Source organism: Coenobita brevimanus, chromosome 111, assembly GCF_032717465.1.
Source record: "Coenobita brevimanus isolate Jiangsu-jjx chromosome 111, ASM3271746v2, whole genome shotgun sequence".
NCBI classification, from domain to species: Eukaryota; Metazoa; Arthropoda; class Malacostraca; order Decapoda; family Coenobitidae; genus Coenobita; species Coenobita brevimanus.
Window position 1 is genome coordinate 473,568 of NC_137064.1, and position 22,500 is coordinate 496,067.

Sequence of the window (22,500 nt, forward strand, 5' to 3'; positions counted from 1 at the left end):
CCATAGATGATATTTTGTTTCATATATCACCTCCACTACTTCTCACTTTCCTCCAGCTGGTTAATATTGCTTAGTTAAGAGGGGCTTGGTATGTTTCCTTGTCCATACTAATTCTCTCTGATATGGGTCAGGGGGTCAGGGAGGAAAGTGACGGACTGATGTGTGAAGGAAGCACATTGGAATAAGTAGCCGAAGACGAACTTTTCTGTGTTTCCAATCATGTCCTGCCGTACTTTTGTCTGTCTGTCTGTCTGTCTGTCTGTCTGTCTGTCTCTCTCTCTCTCTCTCTCTCTCTCTCTCTCTCTCTCTCTCTCTCTCTCTCTCTCTATCTATCTATCTATCTATCTATCTATCTGTCTGCCTCTCCCCGCTGTCCCTGTCCCTCTCTTTGCCACACAACTGTCCATTCCCACAACATCGTAGCGGGCAGTGCAACAGATGTCAGACGGCTTCCCAGTTCACCCCGACCCCCCACCTCCACACATCTCTCTCCCCTCCCCTCTCCTACCGCATCCCTTTTCCTCATCAACCCCCCTTTGTCCCCTCCACTTTTCATACCCGACCTCCCCTCTTTCCCATCTTCTAACTCTCATCTCTCCACCTTCCCTCTTCTACCCCCCCCTCTTTTTTTTTAATCCCCCTCCTTGTCTTATCTCTCTTACCCCCTCTTTTTCTTATTTAATCCCCTTCCATGTATTCTCTCTTCTGCTAATCATCATCATCACCCTCACCATCATCATTTTCACAAGACATGTTGATATTGCAGTCGACTAATACCTCAGTCGAATTATACTAGAAGTAATGGCAATGAAATAGTTTGCTAACGTTTTAAGTTACTTGCAGCAAAACATTTCCTCTTCAGCGGAGTTGCAGTAGTAGAAGTTGTAGCTCCAGATTTATCTAAATTTGTGAATTAAGTGGACAGCTGGCGTAAATTCCTTCACTCCCAAGGTCCACCATCATCCTTTCTGGGAATAGGGAAGTAGCTGATGGACGTTTGTACAACCAGGCAGACGAGCACTCCTGTTATATCGGTGCCAGCACAAGAAGGCATCCGTCTCCGGCACCAGCAAGCTTCCAAACATACTGAACAAAGTCTTTTAAAATATGGGAAACACTGATGCATATTTAACCAGAAGATTCGTTTGGATAAGTATTTGGTGTCCAGTCCCCAGCTAAGCATGTTCGTATCTGCTTAAGACATTTCTGAATATAATATTTTCTACATGATCATGGAGAGGAACGCCTTCACTTGGTGTCATCTATATAACCCGGCAGCTCCACTGACTGGTTATACAAACGTCCCTGAACTCCTTCCCTGTCCCTCGAATGTATTGGTAAACCCTTACGGATGGCATCTGGCTGGAGCATTTTACCCCACAAGATCAGCCGGGATCCACTTGGTTATATGGTTACCACCCAGTGTAGGACTAAATCTCTTCCTTGGTTACAAGAAATCCATTTGCTTGTCACTCAATGCAGTCACTTGAAGGTAGCTCTACATCAAGTGAGTGGACGGTGCCTCTCCTCTCCACCGCTTCAAAAGCGACGAAACTATTACCCTAGACACTTTGCTTGACTGTCCACATACGATTCTCCCATTACTCGTCCAATTCAGAATCCCCATTGGGAATGGCCGTGACGCAGACGGAACTGGAGGCCTGCAGTCACACCTATACCATGAATTTCAAAAGATGGGTCACTTCCCTGGCTTTATGATCCTAATTAAAATAGAAAAAAACTAAAATCGAGTGGAAATCGCTCCATTCTCGTTCAACAGTTCATGGAGAGAGGAAGAGAAGTGGCAATTACTATACTCTCTTTCCTCGCGATGGCTTTTGTTTGTGCACTCGCTTGACGATTTTATTCAGTTTATGGGAGGCATCTCGTTAACCCCTCATTAACCCTTTCGGCGATTCTTTTTTTTTCTTTTACTATCATCTAATAAAAAATATTCTCTTATGGGCGAACTCATAGAGAAGGAGTTAGAAAATGCCTACACCTTAAAAACAAATTACCTACACCACTTCACCACTGTACAAGAGTTCTTCACTAAGGAAGAGACAATCGTCTGTCGTGTGCATACTGAAATGCAAAAGTCGTCATCCTAGTGTAGAATAAATTATGAAGGGACGCGAACAGCAAGTGACCTGTTGGTCCTTTCAAGACCTGACCAGTAGGATTGAAGTACAGGTATATATGGGTTTCATCACCTGTACGGATTTGAGTTTACTAAGGAGCTGTAGTAGTTGTTGTTGTTGTTTTTGTCCTAGTTCCATGTGAAATGTGAACCCGATGGACTGTAGGCTGAAGTTGCCCTCCTCCTGCATTGCACCATCCTCCTTTCAGGGGATAAGGAGGGAGTTGAGGGACGTTTGTATAACGGGGCAGCGAAGTCGCATGTTATATCTGTGCCACCACATGAAGGTGCCCCTCTCCAGCGTCCAACACCACCCACTGACTTGAACACTGAACCATTGAGTCGAGACGCTGATTCATTTAAGATTAGATTATGGGTTTCATCACCTGGTGGGGATTCGGTCCGGTTTACGAGGGAGCACAAAGGCGCTATTGGGGTCGCTGAAGCTGTAATTGAACCGATGCGGCCAGATTCCCAGAACGATCAATGGCATCCTCAGATTTAGCACTAATAGAATTCGTGTATGACATTCCCGGGTGATTTCGTGCCCGTGTCTTTGTGCTTTATGTCTTTCCCTTGAAGTCTTGTCTACATTGACTCTCTCATGGTGTCGTTCACTCCCAGTTGAATGAAATCGTCTGGCGTCAGCTGGAAGAAAACTACACAATTGTTCCAACGATGGAATTATTATAGGTAGCGTTAAAATTTAGGCTCCCGTGACTCATTCTCACCTGAATATGATCGTCTGGCGCTAACTGGGGTACCGGTAACTATTCTCTTAACTATTTTCATCTGCTTAGCTTTAACATTTTATATATCAGTAACGTACAAAAAGATAAAAACGCGTACTATGCAAAATATATCAATAAGAAAGATATGCTACGAAATTCCTAAAGCTAACAGGAATGCGGCCCTTTATGCCTGATGACAGCGAGTGGTCTAGTTTGCTAAGGTGCCCTATTCGGATGTGGACCATAGAAGTTTGCATCCTAGGGTTGGCTTGGGTTTATTGCTCACATAATGCCACTCAGGGACTAGCGACTGGGCACTCTTATCGTAAATGTCTTAACTAATTACCCCAACCCCGGGCCTCTAAGCTCATGATGGGGAAGTAAAGGAGTGGATAATAGAACAGTTGTGTTTTGCCTATAAATCTAGTAATAATAGAATTGTGACAAATTAATTTGTTTTTGTTTTTCTAGGCTATAAGAGCGTAGACGAAATTCTTCTTTGAATTTGGGCGCATGTGTATGCTTTATCACGGGTTATTGCTCTCTCTCTCTCTCTCTCTCTCTCTCTCTCTCTCTCTCTCTCTCTCTCTCTCTCTCTTCTTTTTCATCCCTTCTGAACTTCCTTCACATTCAATTTATTTCCAATCTCCCACTGCAGATAGGTGAAGCGAGCTATATTGAAACTCCCTCAGTGTGTGTGTGTGTGTGTGTGTGTGTGTGTGTGTGTGTGTGTGTAGGTAGGACGGATGTACATAAATTTTCCTCGCCTCACAACTCCCATCCTTCAACTTCATAATAGTTTCCTTCTTGCTTTTCACATCTCCTTTCGCCTCATACTTCACTCCACATCACCCCTTCACCTACCACACCTCCCCCTAACCTCACCTCACGTCTCCACATTCCCCTCTAATCATCCTCGCCTCACAACCCCACTACCACACTAACCTCACATCCCACTAACTTCATCGCACAACCACCACCACCTTACATCACCTCACAGTTCCTTCATGCACACATCTGATTTGCCTTACGTTATCAGCCCAACACCTCACACCATCTGTCTCCACCTTCTGCACATCATCTTCCACCTCAATCCTTACAGTATATACATCCACACCTCAGTTCACCTCAGCTTCACTCCCCACTTCTCTCACCATCCACACCACACACCACCATCATCCACACCATTATCTATACCACCATCCACACCTCCCACCTCCGCACCACCATCAACACCTCCCACCTCCACACCACCATCCACACCTCCCACCTCCACACCACCATCCACACATTCCACCTCCACACTACCATCCACACCTCCCACCTCCACATCACCATCCACACCACCATCCACGCCTCCCACCTCCACACCACCATCCACACCTCCCACCTCCACACCACCATTCACACCTCCTACCTCCACACCACCATCCACACCTCTCACTCAGGCAATTTATACCGTCGGTGGGGTAATTGTTTGCCTGTGCATTGATTTGCATACGCCCATTATTCTCCCATAAATTATACCCTAATTTATCATCCTCCTTTCATGGGATGGTGAGGGAATTGCAACACCTTCCAAGTTATATTTGCTTCTGTTCTTGTTGTTCTTCTCTTCTTGTTGTTCTGTCCCAGGTTCATGCGAAAAGTGAACCCGGTGGACTTCAGGCTTAAGTCCCCCTCCTCCTGCATCTCACAATACTCCTTTCAGGGATGGGAAAGTTGTTGAAGTTGAGGGATGTTTTTATAGCCAGACAGTGGAGCCGCCTGGCTATATCGGTGCCACCACGTGAAGGCGTCCCTCTCCAGCATCACCTGCACTTCTGATATTAATTGATGATAGAGCGTAACGTGATTTTACGTGACAGTGGATAAACTACCATATATATAATGAAAAAATAGCACGAAGGAATATTGAGGTTTAGTATGCAAGATAATACGGTATTATTTTGTAAGCCAAGCCCTTACGAATATTCCAGTTAATAGGCTAAAAAATATTATTGGGGTGAATGCAAGGTAGAACGATATTATTTATTTATTTTTTGTACCACTTGTATACTGAGAGGAAATAAACAGCATATAAGGGAATGTTGATGTCAAGAATGCAAAATAAATCGCTAAGGAAGAAGCATTAAGAGCGCCTGCTACGACAACGAGAATACGTCCCAACTTTGTATAATTGGACATTTTCTCTTATTTACAGCGAGTTCGTGTTCCATAATTCACCTCTTATTTTTTTTTATGTTTTCATCTACGGGTATATATTTAATAGTTCGTTCCCTGAGGCCCAGCAGTCCTCTTGCACGCCACACATCTTCATATATCACCACTTGTGCGATGATACCCACCGTCCATACTGAATATATGCCAAGGTTGTTTTAGCATCTCGCGCAGAAAAAGATAAATTTCAAAGTCTCGGTCAGGGAACACCTCTTATCAGAGGTATCACCATTTCGACGGCGGTACCCACCGTCCATACTGAATACATGCTGGGACTGTTTCGGCACCTCCTTGAAATAGTTGGAGCTTAGCAGCCGGACAAACAGACACACAAACAGACAGAAAACAGTCGATCTCACACACACACACACACACACACACACACACACACACACACACACACACACACACACACACACACACACACACACACACACACAGGAGACCAGGACAAGGCAAGATTAGTGTAATCCAGATCATTTAAGCCTCAAGAGACCACCCTACGCCCCTGACAGCATGTAAATTATAAAAATCCAGCCAGTCCTTGGATTTAAACCTTAGAGCGTTAGGCCAAAATCTAATCTAACCTGAGAATCTTATCACCATACCTATGAGGCGACTAAAAGCACTACTTCCCTCTTATCGGGGCGGAAAAATAAAAAGGAATATTGAGAGGGAAGATCAGTCCATACGACGCTGGTGCTAGAGTCACAACTTTTTCTCTAATTCTGAGGACGTGTGTGCCACAGAGAGAGAGAGAGAGAGAGAGAGAGAGAGAGAGAGGGAGAGAGAGAGAGAGAGAGAGAGAGAGAGAGAGAGAGAGAGAGAGAGAATCAGTCAATACGAAAGTGTTGCTTAAAACTTCCTGAGCTCATTCCCTAATTCTGATGACGTGTGTACCAATAAGAGAGAGGGGGGGAGGAGTGTGTGTGTGTGTGTGTGTGTGTGTGTGTGTGTGTGTGTGTGTGTGTGCGTGCCCACAGGAGCCGGGCCTTCGCCTCAGCAGCAAGAGACTACGTAAGGACCCACATTGGACTCTCACGTAGATATGTTCACAGGGTCCACTTTTTCTTTCACCTCGCTAGCTCTCTCTCTCTCTCTCTCTCTCTCTCTCTCTCTCTCTCTCTCTCTCTCTCTCTCTCTCTCTCTCTCTCTCTCTCTTTGTCGCTCTTTTTTCTCTCCCTCGCTCTCTTTCGGTGGGCAGGTCTGGGGGTCTTTGATATGCAGATGGAGACAGGGGACGCGTCGGGTGGAAATAGGCCATTGGAATGTGGATTTATCGAGAGCCGGAGCCGCATGAATTATGGAACACCGACCCGCCACTAATAAGAGAAATGTTCCCTGATTGAGACTTTGAAATTCTTCCATTTTTACGCGATTTCGTCTTCACGGAGGCGGTGAGACAGCCCCAGCCTGTATTCAGTATGGACGGTGGGTACTGCCATCGAAATGTGACACCACTAATAGATGTCCCCTGGTTGAGGCTTTGAATTTCGTCCCCTTTTACACGATTACGTATTCGTATAAGGTGATGAGAACCCTGGTATGTATTGAATATGGACGGTGGTAATCAGCGTTGAGGCTTTGATATTAACCTCTTTTCTGCACTGTGTCTTTCTTATAAGTATGTGCAATATATGCTGTACATACAATTAAGATAGGTGTAATAAACCTCACCTTTTGCCGTGCTGATCACTTGCCGTCTCTGAGTCACGTTCGAATATGGTCATGTTGACTGTCTGATAGGTAATTATGAAGCGTACATGTGTAGGTGAGTGTACCTGTGAGGTAGTCAGGATTCCGGGGGTTTGAATACTGAGTGATGAGTGTGTGGCCCATTTCATTGGACATCCTGTTGATTAGTTCTCCCATGTTTTTTCGTTTTTCCATGCTTTCTGCAACGAACCGCACCCGACTTGTGGATGGGAAAATTAGCCTGATGATGATAATGGTGGTGATGATGATGATGATGTTGATGATGATGATGATGATATTAATATTATTATTATTATTGTTATTATTATCACTATTATTATTATTATTATTATTAATATTATTATCGTTGTTGTTGTTGTGATGATGACTTTGACGACCGATATAACTACTATAACTCGTAAAGATGGCCAGAATATCAATTAAGTCAGCCGTGGACATCAGCACCACAGGGAAATCAGTCAAAGTTAGGACATCAAATATCGCCGAGGGAAGTTTGTCGTAAAATCCTCAGCCTTCCCGAGTTTGGCGTGCATGTCGTCCTCCTCATCCTCCATCCCTCTGAACTTTCCTCCAAACATCACATTCAGTATTTATAAACATTTCTTGGGCCAAATTAGGCTATGAGATTGCTTCCTTAACTTTTATCATCTCTCATATAATTGCTAATTCGTCGTCTTGGTGATGGTACGCTTGAGAGAAAGCGTAATATTTACCCCATATGTTTTCAGACTTTTGCCTCCGTTCTTTTGTTGTCGCCCACACAGCAACTTATAAAGCGAAGATTACGACCAGCTATACAATTTCTGATTATAGTAAACGACTGTGGGGACTTTTCAAACTTCACTTTCATGTTATTTTTTGGTCCCAGGCTCCTCCAAGATGTGAACGCGGTGGACTGCAGGCTTGATTTTCCCTTCCCCTGCCAGTCCAGGTGATGGGGAAGTAGTTCAGGGACGTTTGTATGGCCAGGCAGTTGAGCGTCCCGTTATATCAGTGCCCCCACGTGAAGTCACCTTTTCCAACACCTATTATATAATTTACTAATTAACATTTTCAGACCGTAGAGTTTCCCGATCATGAGGCATTAGTGAGTGGTATTGACGGTTTCTCCACATCTCTCCTTTGGCGATTCATTCCTCACATTACACCACAGTATCCTCCCATTAAAATGATGTTTAAAACACTCAAGAGAACGTAAAGGCGTAGGCCCAATATGCAAAACAATTCGCCAATAAAGGGGTGTTGCGAAGTCTCCCCTGCCACCTAGAATACGATCCGAATAAAACACAAGTGGATGCTAAGGTACGAAAATAAATCGTAAAGTAAGAGGTGCAACGGAGACTCTTGATAAATTCGAACTTAAGCCTTCCTTGTTATACACTTCCTTTCTTCTTCCATCATTTGCTGGCGACCGTCTCTTATTATCTCTCACATAATTCAGTTTTCCGTATTAGATGCCTCGTTTCTGCCTTATTCTCCACAAGCCCCTTATCATCATTATCATCATCATCATCATCATCATCATCATCATCATCATCATCATCATCATCATCATCATCATCCAGACCTCTTTTCCAGTTTAAGGATAGGATCAGATACAAACAGTCGCTTTTCATCATTATCATCATCATCATCATAATTCATACTTCTTTCCCCTCCCCCCTCTAAGGATGGGGTGACATACAAACCATCACTTCACAGATCCAGGTCCCTTTTTCAGAGTTAGGTACAAACAGACTGAAGTAAAGAAAACCTTCCCAGGGGTCTCATGGTCGGCCCGGGAATCGAACTCTCAACCACTAGAGACTCACCTGGCAGCATCTTGTGTGTTCCGGGGACGGCACAAACGTTATTATCAGTATCTGCCGTGCATCACTTATTCATTTTCTACTCCAGCTGACACACACACACACACACACACACACACACACACACACACACACACACACACACACACACACACACACACACACACACACACACACACACACACACACACACACACACACACACCAGCAGACTGAATTCCAGGTGTTTCTAGTCTCTCACTCTCTCCTTTCAGATCAAGTTGACCTATGGACGGTGTCAGGTGGGGGGTGCCAGTGCCCCCACCGCCCCCCGTCGCACCCCCACCACTGCGCCTGCTGTGTTGCGCGCGTGGCTTGTCACTGCGGTCAGGCCAACCCTCACCGCTGTGCGCAGTGCGGCCTGCAACACTACTGCAACAATAGTAAGTGATATTAGTACGGTTTTTGCAATCCTCTGAGTACTGCAAAGCTCTTTTTTATTTTAACTGGAATTTTCTTAGTACTGTGAATCTCTCTCTCTCTCTCTCTCTCTCTCTCTCTCTCTCTCTCTCTGGGCAGCGTTATTTATAAAAAAAAAATTAAACTACACCAAATTCGTCCAGCGGATGGACAGTTAATAAACTTTTGGGCTAATTAGGTCAAGGTCAAGGTGACGAAAAAATGAAGGTGGGATGGTGCTGTCTTGGTGGAGGTATGCGCCCTCTGAATGCTCCTGTCTTCCCTTTATTCATACTACCGCTCCGAGATTCGATTCCACTCAAGGGAGAGCGTTCGTAGTGAAGTGTCTAATGCGGCCCCTCATAGCGCTACAGAAGACAGGGGCTGAGGTGATCTGTCAGGGTCTTATAAACAAGAAATGGCCTTGCAAATGGGGAACGTGTCCGAGCGAGGTAAAGGTGATTTTGGCAGTTTTCGGCTACATTTGGCATTTTTTTTATTTTAATGACTGGTATCAACGGAAGGCAGTTTTCTTGACAGTTTCATAAAGGAACGATAGACTGTGCCATATTGGCCTAAGAGCTTGAAAAAGGAATGATGCTTTGTTCATGTCGAGCGGAAATATTTTGGGTGTTTTTCGGTCATATTTGTCTCAGTTTGGATAAGTCTGGTAACACAGGAAGGCAATATTTCATTATAATTTCATAATGGTATGACTTACTGTGATTGGTCCAGCAGCTGAGAAGAAAACAGAGCTGTGTTGGTCTTCAGGCAGAGAAATTTTACAAGCCATATGAGAAAAGAATTTTTTACACCAAAGTTAAGCTGAAGAACTTTTTCTTTGCTCACTTTGCTCGCTTTATCTCAAAACTAATGCATTATAGTGAAGGGATGAACAGTAGGAAATGGCAACAACCAGGCAGGTACATTCAGTAGGACTGCGACAAATCTAACGTCCTTAAATATCACCACCTTTACAACAGCAGCAAGTTACGGGAGTGGCACGGCAACTATAATGTTTCGTGCCGTTATTGCAGCACTAAATAGCTTAATACCCACCACTAAAGAAATATGAGGCAGTAATATCGGAAGCGTAATACTATGCCAGGGAGCCCCCCCCCTCACCACCACCACCTGGCATTCATACATCATTAACTTCTTCACTAAATGACATTTTACACGCGCGCGATGGCGAAGCAAGAAGAGGTGTTATATTTTGTTCGACGTGTGTGTGTGTGTGTGTGTGTGTGTGTGTGTGTGTGTGTGTGTGTGTGTGTGTGTGTGTGTGTGTGTGTGTGTGTATTAATGATATTTTTGCCACTTTTCACAACGCCCCTTCCACTTTCCTCCATCTCTGCACTCTACCTTCACATTTTCTGAGGTGATTTCCGTCTTGTTTCTTGTCAGTATCTGAATTTTTATTAACAGTTGATAGTGAATAACGCAATTAACCTCTTCACTCCCATGACGTGTATTCCATCTGTTATTGCGTTGTCCACAAACCTGCAGGAAAAATGCACAATACCCGAAAACGGAAAAAAAAAAAAAAAAAAAAAAAAAGAAGAGGCAAAACAGTGATTTAAAAAACTTACAAAAATCAAAATCACGAAACAAAAACAAAGTCAAGTCTCGAACCTCGTGCAGGTCCACAAACTTCATATATAAACATTCAAGAACTTTATAAAAATAGCTCATTCAAACGTCAAAAAAACCTCATTCACCAACCTAAACACACACACACACACACACACACACACACACACACACACACACACACACACCTGCCCTTCCACTCCCACCTCCACACACACAAAACCACAAAACCAGAACAGAAACAGAGGCAAAACAGAGCTTCCCTCAAGGCTGTGGGACCAACATACTTATATCGTAAAAGTTTGATGTCGCCGTAAAAGCCTGGGAATGTTGTCTCGCTGGGGCAGAGAAGGAGGAATCGTGAATTTATTTTTACCCTCAATGCTGCTTCAGATGGCCCCCTTTTGCCTGATTTTACCTGGTGATGGTGTGTCTCAGGTGCTTAGTTACTGGTGTGGATGGCCCCCTTCCCCCCCCCCTCTCTCTCTCACACACACACACACACACACACACACACACACACACACACACACACACACTCACCTCACAGTGTTTCGTGTTGAGCCGAATCGTAAGAGATCATTAAGCCCTCAGTCCAATCAGACCCAATCCCCCCCGGTCTAAATGCACGAGGCGGGCTTGAGGGCTGAGTGGCTAGTTACCATCAGTTTGGACATGCCGAGGGTAGTTAGGTTAAGTTGGGTTGGGATGGGGTTGAGTTGGGTTGGGTTGAGTTGGGATGGAATTGGATGGGATGGGCTGGGTTGGTTTGGGTTGGGTTGGGATGGAATTGAATGGGATGGGCTGGGTTGGTTTAGGCTGGGCTGGGTTGAGTTGGGATGGAATTGAATGGGATGGGCTGGGTTGGTTTAGGTTGGGTTGGGTTGAGTTGAATTGTTTTGGGTTGGAGTGGGTTGGTTCAGGTTGGGTTGGAGTGGGTTGATATGGGGTGAGATGAAATTGGTTGGATTGAGTTGGGTTGGGTCGGTTGCCGCTAAGTTGAGCTGAGTTGGATTAGATTAGGTTAGGTTAGCTTAGATTACGTTAGATTAGGACAAGCTGTTGGTACTTAACATAGGAACTAGATTTATGGGGGACGAGTTTGCCGTGAATTTTCGAAGTTTATGTTTTGTTTTGTTTTTTAATTTGAGCGTAATTAATACAGTATGATAAAGTGCAGTATGCTTGTTTTCATCTGACGGAACGGGGCCACTTCCACAGCTTTTACACTTAAGTTTTGGCTTCGTGAAATTCGATGAGCCATACAAATGAGGTGAGAATGCGTCTCCTTGGTTACTAATCAAATCATCAATCCAGTCTGGTTACACCTGACCATCATCTAATCTGAAAGGAGCAAGGGAACTTTGTCATGTTAGACCAAATGGCTAATCCCACCATCAAACTAGCAGTCTTCCAGATTTAATACCACTGTCAAACCCCACCACAGCACATTTACCACATCGTAACACATTCACCACATCGTAACACCACCGAGCTTCGAGATCACAAATACCACACCTCCACCACACAGCTATCACACATTCACCACAACAGATTTTTACCACACGCCATTTTTATCTCAGTTTTAGCACCACAAATAAATAGCACTATAATATTTACCCCATATAATCATTTTGCCACACTACCACATCACACCATTTCTCTTCCTCACTACCACAAATCATCTCTCTACCACCAACTCACCATTTCTCAAACATACCACCCAACCACACCATCTCAGTACCACATCATCATACCACACGATCTCTACCTCCCCACCACACATCATCATTACCACACCGTCATACCACACGATCACACTACCCCATCATCACACCACACCATCTCTTTGCCACACCATACCATTGCTCAATCGTACCACCACACCATACCATCTCTTGATTACACCAGCACCACACCACCACAACTACCATGAAACTAGGCAACAGCGAAATCAGTGCAGCGAGAGAGAGACACACAGATTCAATTCCGAAGTGATTTTGAGGCCAGACCAACTATCGGGGACCAGCAGCGCCACTCACGCCAAATAAACAGTAAAGCATGACGGAGCACACACAGAGTTCAATATCCGCCCCCAACAGGTCGTATAAGGGTCGGGCACTTGACTTTGCCCTGTGACCTTGGCGTTCGACGGATTGTTTTTAATATCGAATAACTTCATCTGTATGCACACGCTAATGTCTACAGTTTGTAGATGGATGGATAGATACAGATGAAGTAGATAGATGGTTAAATAGATAGATGAATAGGTAGATGGACAGACAGATAGATAGATTGACTATCTATCAATAGATAGTTTATGGCGGTTAAACAATGTAGATTGCAATAACAGATGACCGAGGTACAGACCCTCAATCACTGGGTAACGAAGTGCAATCAGTGCTTCCATAGCGAGAGAGAGAGAGAGAGAGAGAGATCAAACACTGCTTGCTCATTTATGAAATCCTTACATCCCATCCCATCACCTCACCCCCCATCTTCCCACTTCCTCCGCATCCATCTCTCCACTTTCTCCCCCTCCTTCTCCCTACTTCTCGCCCTCCCACTCTCCCCTCATCACGCTGTCTTCCCCCTCCTTTCACTTCACACTCCTCAGTCTCCCCCCTCTCAAAATATATCTTCCCTCCCTTCTCCTCCTCATCTTACACTCCTCTATGTCCGCCTCCCTCTTACGCTCTTACACCCTTGCATATCCTACCCTTCTCCAATCCCCCACCACACACCCTCTATCTTTCCCACACCTTTCCCTCCCTCACACCCTCTCCCTGTATCTTTTGTTCAACCCCCAAAGCTCACACCCTGTCTGTTTCCCTCCCTCTTACCCACCTTTCTCACCCAAGACTCATATTTTTTTTTTTCAATACCCTTTACCCCCCCCGCCCTATATCACACCCTCAGCATCTCCCCCCTCCCCCTCCCACCTTCCCTCCATCTTCTCTCTCTCCCTCTACCTCATGTCTTTCCTCCGCATCTCACCTCTTACTAAAGGATCATCAAATTTCCAAGCCCCTTTTCCCCTTCTCATCTACTACGTCTCACGGCATCTCTATCACCTACTCCCTTTCCACCAGCTCACACCCCCTACGCATCCCCTCCACCCACCTCACACCCATATTATCTCCCACTGTTCTTCCCTCCCATCTCCCCTGCTCCTCCCCCTCATCTTCCCCTCACCACACACTCCTAAATCTCCCCCTCCTCCCCCCCCTAGCCTCACCCCCTCTTACCCAAGGACCATCAATTTTCAAAGCCCCAATTCCCCTCTCACACGGCTCCATCTCCCCTCTCCCCCTTACGCCACATTTCCTTAACTTTCCCCTCCCCCTTTCCCGTTCATCTCACACTCCCTCTATTCACTCTTCCTCCTTCCCTTTCTTGTAGCCTCACATCCCTTACCTCCCTTTCCCTCTCCCCTTCCCTAGCCTCACACATTTCGCCTTCCTCCTTCCCATTTTATCACTCTTTCCCCCCTCCCACACCTCACACCCCTTAACTTTCCTCTCCCCCCACATACCTTCCACGTCTCCCCCTCCTACCCTCGCCCCTCCCTTACGCCAGCTCAGCACGTCAATACTAAACAGATTATCTCAGTCTGGCTCAACAAAGTGCCTGACCTGACCGCCAAAGCCTTATTCTTCTTTACTCTCTCTCTCTCTCTCTCCATCCTGTTGCCTTTTTCTCCTTGCATTACCCACTCTTTCCTTTTTTCTCCCATTTCTGTTTTCCTTTCGTCCTCTTTCCTTTTCGCTTCATATCTCCACCTCCCCTTTTCGCCTGTCTTCGCTCAATTTCACCTCTTTTTCTCTTCTGTCTCCCGCGATCACTGTCATATTTCTCTCTCTTTTCTCTCTCTGATATCCTGCTATTTACTGCACAATTCTCTCCATTTTCCTTTTTAATGCTTCAATCTGTCAAGTATTTGGCCTCATATAGATTCCAGTGAGCGTTGGATTGTTGTTGTTGTTGTGGTGGTGGTCGTGTTGTGATGGTGGTGGTGGTGTTTTGTTGTTGTTGTAGCCCCGGGTTTATCATACTGTGAACCCGATGGACTGCAGGCTGAGTTATCCATCTCTTGCAGTTTGCCATCTTTTTTTTTTTTATGGATAGGGCGTGAGTAGAGGGACGTTTGTCTAATCTTCCCGGTTCCATGCCAGCGAGTGAAGGCCTCTCTCTCTCTCTCTCTCTCTCTCTCTCTCTCTCTCTCTCTCTCTCTCTCTCTCTCTCTAACTTTATCTCTACAAGAAAGCACTTCCTCTTCTCCAGCACCCCTTCCTCCTCCAGACCTTCCTCTCAACTCGTAAAGTATTGGTCGAATCGGAAAATCGAAGGTGCCTTTAGAGAGAGAGAAGTGCTGGGGGAATGACAGGATTTGTGTTGGCTTGACTCTGTTCGCAATGAGGCGTAACCCATCGGGGGGGCTTTTAACGGAGAGAGCTGTTGAACGTCGAGGAGAAGGGCTCTGGAATATTAGGGATGAGGGAATATTAGGGACTAGGGAATATTAGAAAAAATATTAGGGACAAGGGAATGTTAGAAAAAATATTAGGGACAAGGGAATGTTAGAAAAAATATTAGGGACAAGAGATTATTTAAAAAAAATATTAGGGGCAAGGGAATATTAGAAAAAAATATTAGGGACAAGGGAACAGTAGGAAAAATATTAGGGACAAAGGAATATTAGAAGAAATATTAGGGACTAGTGAATATTTAGGATTAAGGAATATTTGGTAGTAGGGAATATTAGTGACTAGGGAATATGAGGGAATTGGAAATATTAGAGTCAAGGGAATTTTAAGGACTAGGGAATTTTAGTAAATAGGGATTATTAGGGACTAGGAAGTATTAGGAACTAGGGAATATTAGGGACTAGGGAATTTTAGGAACTAGGGGATATTGGGGACTAGGAAATATCAGGGACTATGGAATATTAGGGACCAGGGAATATTAGGGATTAGGTAATATTAGGGACTATGGAATATTTTGGAGTAGTAGGAACAAGGGAATATTAGGGAGTTTAGACACTGATACTTGATCCAGTGAGACTAATTCCCTTATACACTAGTTCAAAATTATAACTTTGCGTATGTTTTCGTCTTTTTTCATCCTGTTTCTGTAGCTCAGCGCCGGAATGAGATATTGCTACGGTCCTACAGCCTTTCTCCAGCACTTCTTCGTGACTAGCATCAATTCTAGTTAAAGTGAACAGAATACAGGGACCTTGATAGATGTTGAGGTGTAATGTGCAAACTAAATCGCTAAGGAAGAGGTGCGACGACGCCTCCTACGTAAATACGAATACCTGACCACAAACCTACCTTACGAGTCTCTTCTTTCTTTCTGTTTTTGCTCCCTAGGTTTATTTCGTTAATCTCTCTCTCTCTCTCTCTCTCTCTCTCTCTCTCTCTCTCTCTCTCTCTCTCTCTCACCCTGGCCTTATGTGGGGAAATGAGAAGTAGATAATGTTGATAATAACAATGATTATGATGATGATGATGAATTAGCCAGATAATAACCTCCTGGACTTTCTAACACGTCTCACAGCTCCGTTCTCTTCCTTCTGTGTTCATCAGTCGCTTACGTTCTTTCTAAACCCAGCGCACGTTCCCTCTTCATACTTCCGTTGGACTCTCTCTCAGGGGCGAACGTAAAATTCCACCGTTCTTTTCAGTACAGTAGTAGGCGTGTGTGTGTGTGTGTGTGTGTGTGTGTGTGTGTGTGTGTGCGCCTAGTGTTTCACCTCTTTTACCTCTTTACTTTCCTCCGCTGGCTAATATTCCTAAGCTGAGAGGGAGGCGTAGTATGTTTGTCTCCCCCCGGCTTCGTACTGGAGAGAGAGAGAGAGAGAGAGAGAGAGAGAGAGAGATGAAGTGTGAAAAACTGAGATGAAGTAAAACAAGGTGAGAGAAGCCAAAGAAAATGAGGGTGCGTTTAAGAGACGTTTAAAGTACACACACACACACACACACACACACACACACGATCGTTACGCCTGCCCAGAGTGGCTTCAGAAAGCTAAGTGCATTCCCAAAACAGGAGCAGAAAGTGTATGTATGTGTGTGTGTGGTGGCGTTAAGTGGACGATGTGTGGGAGGCATGGAATGTGGAGAGAGAGAGAGAGAGAGAGAGAGAGAGAGAGAGAGAGAGAGTCCAGGCAGCTGTGTATGCCGAAAATATATTAGAAAAAAAAAATCATAATATCTACCTCTCCAGCCAGAACTAAACTTCCCGTCAAATAATAATCATCAATCAATCAATCAATCATTTCCTGTGGCACCCTCGGGGATGCATAGGGCCTCGATGAACTCACACCACCACATCCTATCTTGTGCTAACTCCTCAAGATCTCCCCAACACTCATCTCCAGCTTCCCGTCTCATTGTCCTCACCCACGTCTCTTTTGGCCTTCCTCTACCTCTCCTACCAGGTGCCACCCACCCTGGTGTACCTCGTACTATTCCCTGTCTCCTATACACATGTCCTAGCCATAATAATGATAATAATAATAATAATAATAATAATAATAATAATGATAATTTCTAATATTAATTCCTATATATTGAAAGTCATTTATATTCCTTTGAAACGAAACTAGACTGATATCAAATTTAATTCTCATCTCGCTGGTACCTCGGTTTCAGTTATTTCAAATTATTAATACCATTGGATGCAAGTGGTGTTGTATCATTATCATCGTTGTGGTCATCATCATCATCATTTTTCGTTATTATTATCATTTGTCATCATTGTCATTATTTCTTTATCATCACTATCATCATCATCATCATCATCAGTGGTAGAGGTGGAAATACAAAAATACGAAAACAGGAAGCCATAGGAAAAAAAACTGCATGTACAACTACCACTACTACTACTACTACTGCTACTACTTTTACTACTACTACAAGTGGATTAATATTTACAGCATATTTACAAGTGTACGTCCATTCAATCACCAACTGTTGCAGCACCGTCAATACTGAATATCGAGCAACACACCTGCAACAAAATAACGGACATAAATAAACGATATGCTAGTGGAGGCAGCCATGCAATATTCATGTACCGCTCGGTTGCTTTACATATTATTTCACTGCCATGTTTGCATCCTGTTTGGCTTTCGATAAGTTTTTTGGAAGTTTTGATAATCCTCCATGCTGCTATATTCTTAGTGAGTTGAACGCCTGCCTTTACAGTTGGTTTGTTTGCTTATGAATCCCCAAGCATGGCAAGCTTCTTTAAGGAGGTATGTAGGTCACTAAGGGTTCAGTAGGAATTTCCCATAGCCTATCCACCTGTGTATCTATGTATCTGTCTGTTGTGTCTGTCGATTGGTCTGTGTATCTACTGTATATATCCATCTGCCTGTCTCTGTATAACCACACAGTTTATTCCCCGAAAGGATGACCACAAACAAATCACCTCCATGTCACTCTGTCCCCCGACGTTAAGCTGATTTTCCTCTAACCCACCACCCTCATTCATCCCTCTCCAACCCATTCCTCCATCTCATCCTCGGTATCCCATCTCCACCCTCTCCACCTCACGCACACACACGCCTAGTCAGTCGCTCATTTTCCACTCTCTCCACACAGCCAAACCATCTCTCAGTGCTTCCAAGACTTTTTATCACATCCACATCAGCACACAACGCTCCTTAACGTCCCCATGTGCCTGTTTAAATTTACTCGTGTTACCTGTCATCCCACCCTCTCCTTGCCATTCTCCAGTTTCTATACACGTGATGCATATGTCATAATTAAATCTGGCTTAATATATCCCTTATCAGCATCTTGTACTGTTTTAACTCTGGCCCAAGATTTTCGTCCTTTTGCAGCTTACATCACGTAGCTCTGTGGCAGAAAGAGATAGTGGTACCGCTATCCCTATTTCTTATTGCATTCCTCAGTAACTAGCATCGTAATTCAGTGTCAGTCTCTTCTTACAACCCAGCATTCAAGATGGAAAGGTGGGAATTTTGGGTCAAGTTAGAGAAAAGAGAGTATAGTAACAATTGGCTTTCTGGAGCGTGCTTATCTCTGCAAGGCAATTCTATCAGTTACATGCTAAGCTGATTAACCTGTATATCCGTGGCTGAACCCCTGAGCCTCTCTCTCTCTCTCTCTCTCTCTCTCTCTCACACACACACACACACACACACACACACACACACACACACACACACACACACACACACACACACACACACACACACACACACACACGTGATTCATAGATTTCATAGATGCGGTGTTATCCAGGGACAAAAGAGAAACTATAAATGTCCCCAGCGCTTTCGTGTATTTACATTTTTCTCCCCTGAATACTGTGTGTGTGTGTGTGTGTGTGTGTGTGTGTGTGTGTGTGTGTGTGTGTGTGTGTGTGTGTGTGTGTGTGTCACCTTCGGATCAACAAAGGCCAAGCAAATACCAGGAAGTGATGAGATTTGAAGCTGCAGAGTGAGTGACTTCGATGATCCCAAGCCACTCCAGGCGACGCAGATGGAAGACAGGAGGAGGAGGAGGACGCAGAGAAGGAGGAGGAACGGATTTGCGATCGGAAGGAAGGAGAGTGGAAGGGGAGGAAGGAGGAAGAGAAGGATGAATGAAGGAAAATAGGAGGAGGGAGGAATAGAGGGATAGGATTTGCTGTGTTAAAGAGGGAATGAGTAGGACGGAAGGAAGGATAGAATGATGTAGAAGAGGAAGGAATGAAGGAAGAGAGGATGGAAGGCTGAGGAAGGATAGAGAAACGACCAGGAGAAAGGAAGGAAGGATAGAAAGACAACATAAAGGAAAGAAAGAAGGACACAAAGAGGATGGAGGGATGAGGAAGATAGGGATGCAGAAAGAGGAAGGAAGAAAGGAGACTGAAGATGAAAATCGGAAAAGATAGGGAGACTAGACTTGCTGTGGGGGGGGAAAGTAAGAGCGAAGTAGGGAAAATTGGAAGAACGAAAGAGAGAGAGAGAGAGAGAGAGAGAGAGAGAGGGGTATTGGTATTTGCCTCAGAACCGGGTGGTAAAAGCTCCATTTTGACCAGCGTCACTCAGTAATGTTCATTACTTGAGAGAGAGAGAGAGAGAGAGAGAGAGAGAGAGAGAGAGAGAGAGAGAAGAAGAAGAAAGATAATAGTTATATAAGAAAGATTAAGTTTGTATTTGTGCGAGTGAAAATTGATATTCTGTGTGTGTGTGTGTGTGTGTGTGTGTGAGAGAGAGAGAGAGAGAGAGAGAGAGAGGAAAAGTTTAATTGAGGGACATGAGAGTAAGAACATGAAGGAGCGTAAAGTGTGAATGGAGATAAAAGGGAGTGAAAAGAGGAAATGGAAAAGAGGGCATAGGAGAGGAGGGAAGGAGAAAGAAAGGTCAGAGGTAGCGAGAGAGAGAGAGTGCCTGAGTAAATGTGTGTGTGTGTGTGTGTGTGTGTGTGTGTGTGTGAGCGTCTGCTGGTGCGTGTGCTTGTGTGTGCGTGCGTGCGTGTGGTAACGAGGAAACGAGAATGAATTTAGGAAGGAGGATGAGAGAGAGAGAGAGAGAAGAATGGAGAGGGTTTATAGTTAGACCTGTGGCGGAGAGAAATGAGGAAAAAGAATGAAAAGAGAGAGAGAGAGAGAGAGAGAGAGAGAGAGAGCTTGAAAAGAGAGAGAGAGAGAGAGAGAGAGAGAGAGAGAGAGAGCTTGAGAGAGAGAGAGAGAGAGAGAGAGAGAGAGAGAGAGAGAGAGAGAGAGAGAGAGAGAGAGCTGTAGGTGAGAGCAAGAGAAGGGAAAAATGCAGGAAGAAAGATTGTGTGTGTGTGTGTGTGTGTGTGTGTGTGTGTGTGTGTGAGAGAGAGAGAGAGAGAGAGAGAGAGAGAGAGAGAGAGGAGGGTTGAAAGACGTATGGTAAAGTCAGAGTAGTGGACTTCGTTGCATTTCGTCTGGCCAGGGTGGGTAAAATCGTTGCGGCTATTTTCACTGTAATGCTGGTAGTTGTGGTACTGACTGTCGGTAGGGTAGTAGTAGTAGTAGTATATTAGCAGTAGTAGTAGTAGTATATTAGCAGTAGTAGTAGTAGTAGTGTAATCGTAGAATTTTTCCGTAATTTATCCGTAAGTATCCGGCCCCATTTTGTCCCATTTGCAAGGTGTAGGGGTCCCGGGGCTAGGCTAACATAATCCAGAATATTTAAGGCTTCACGGTATCATTAATCTGGTAGAGGAGGATTGCCAGGCCTCAGGGAACGGGCTCTTTAACATAGAACAAGTGTCGAACTGATAAGAAAAACGCAGCACGTTCCTATACATCACACTTTCCCATCACAAAATTTCCTTGCTCACGGTCGCTTCACCACTACACTCACGCTTTATCACTACATTTGTCATCATCACCACCGCCGCCACCACCACCATCACCGTCGCCGCCATCATTATCATCATCATCATCATCATTACTTCAATTTTCACCACTCGTAATAACTTCACCACCACCCTCCTCTTTTCTCATCACCATCATCACTAGAACCTGGATGTTGAGACACCAAAAAAATTATATGACCCTGGAAAAAAAAAAATACTGAAACGAAAACAAGTGCTGAAAAAGGCACAAAAAAGCAGGTAATCATAATGAAAATACGGGGGGGAAAAAATCGAGATGGAGTACATTAAATTAAAGAAGAAATTACCAAAGTAAAGTTATAAAGATATGTGTTGACATTTCCTACACGTTTTTGGTTGCACATAACTAATAGTATTTATATTTTAATTATCAGGAGTTGAATTCTGCCGTCGATATTGTAAGAATTAGGCTTTATGTTAGTTAATTAACCGAGAAGAATATTTAAAAAAGGATCTTAAGGCATTTATGGCAGAATCCGAGCTCTGTAAATGAGAAATAGAAATAGCAGATTAGGCATTGTATCATGAAAAAAAATCCTCATGAGAAAAAAATCAATTATCTTGGTAAAATAAAAATAAAATGCATGAAAAGGCACGTAAGGCATATTATGGTCAAATCTGGGCGCAAATCATCACACTACACACTTCACACAGCAGACCACCACACAAACACTCTCAGAATAACCCCCTCCACCCCCACACCACAACACACCTCATGCACCTCACCATCACAACATGAGCAGTCCCTCAACGTAACTTCAGTGAAAACCCTGTGGGAGTGCCCGGTTAATGTGCCAGTTTTCTGCGGTCCACTGAGTTCACGTTCAAATGAGCCTGGGACACCAATACCACCAGCACCACCACCACCACCACCACCAAAAACAACAACAACAACAACAATAACAACCCTCACCTCAGCATTAACACCACTTAACCTCATCTCCTTCTGTCTTTCCATCTCTTCCAAGAAACCGTTCCTTTGCCCACATCTCTCCACCAATACCTCTTTCCTCCACCAGGCATCTCTCCAACCCTCTCCTTCGCCGTCCACCTTCTCCCACATTTCCTCTGCCTCTCATTTCTCCAGCATCCGCCTCTTCCCCAACTCTGTGTCTTTCAACGTCACCTCTCTCACCCATCTCCTCCAATCCCTCTCCTCTCCGTCCCTCCTCTCCCTCTCTCTAACCTCCCTCTGCTTCATTCTCCTCTCCCCACCTTTCCCTCTCCCTCACATATCTGTTTCTCATCTTGTTCTCCCTCAGTTTCCTCCCCTTTTCACATCTCTCCCACTTACATCTTCCTCACCTCCCTCTTTCTCACCTTCACCACCACCACCACCATCATCCACCACCTCTCCATCGTCTCACCATAACCTCTCCACCACTTCTCCACCAGCCTCTCCACTACTTCTCCACCTCACCACCACTTCTCCACCACTTCTCCACCACCCCACCCCAGCACTT

General features: G+C 44.6%; 1 protein-coding gene across 1 annotated transcript in view; it reads left to right on the top strand.

Moving 5' to 3' along the window:
• The window catches only part of LOC145417744 (uncharacterized), a 161,203-nt gene that overhangs the window by 48,966 nt on the left and 89,737 nt on the right, over positions 1-22,500 (top strand). Inside the window, exon 3 of the mRNA XM_080286352.1 lies at positions 8,870-9,037. Coding sequence (XP_080142478.1) covers positions 8,870-9,037 — 168 coding nt within the window. The remainder of the gene's footprint in view (positions 1-8,869; positions 9,038-22,500) is intronic.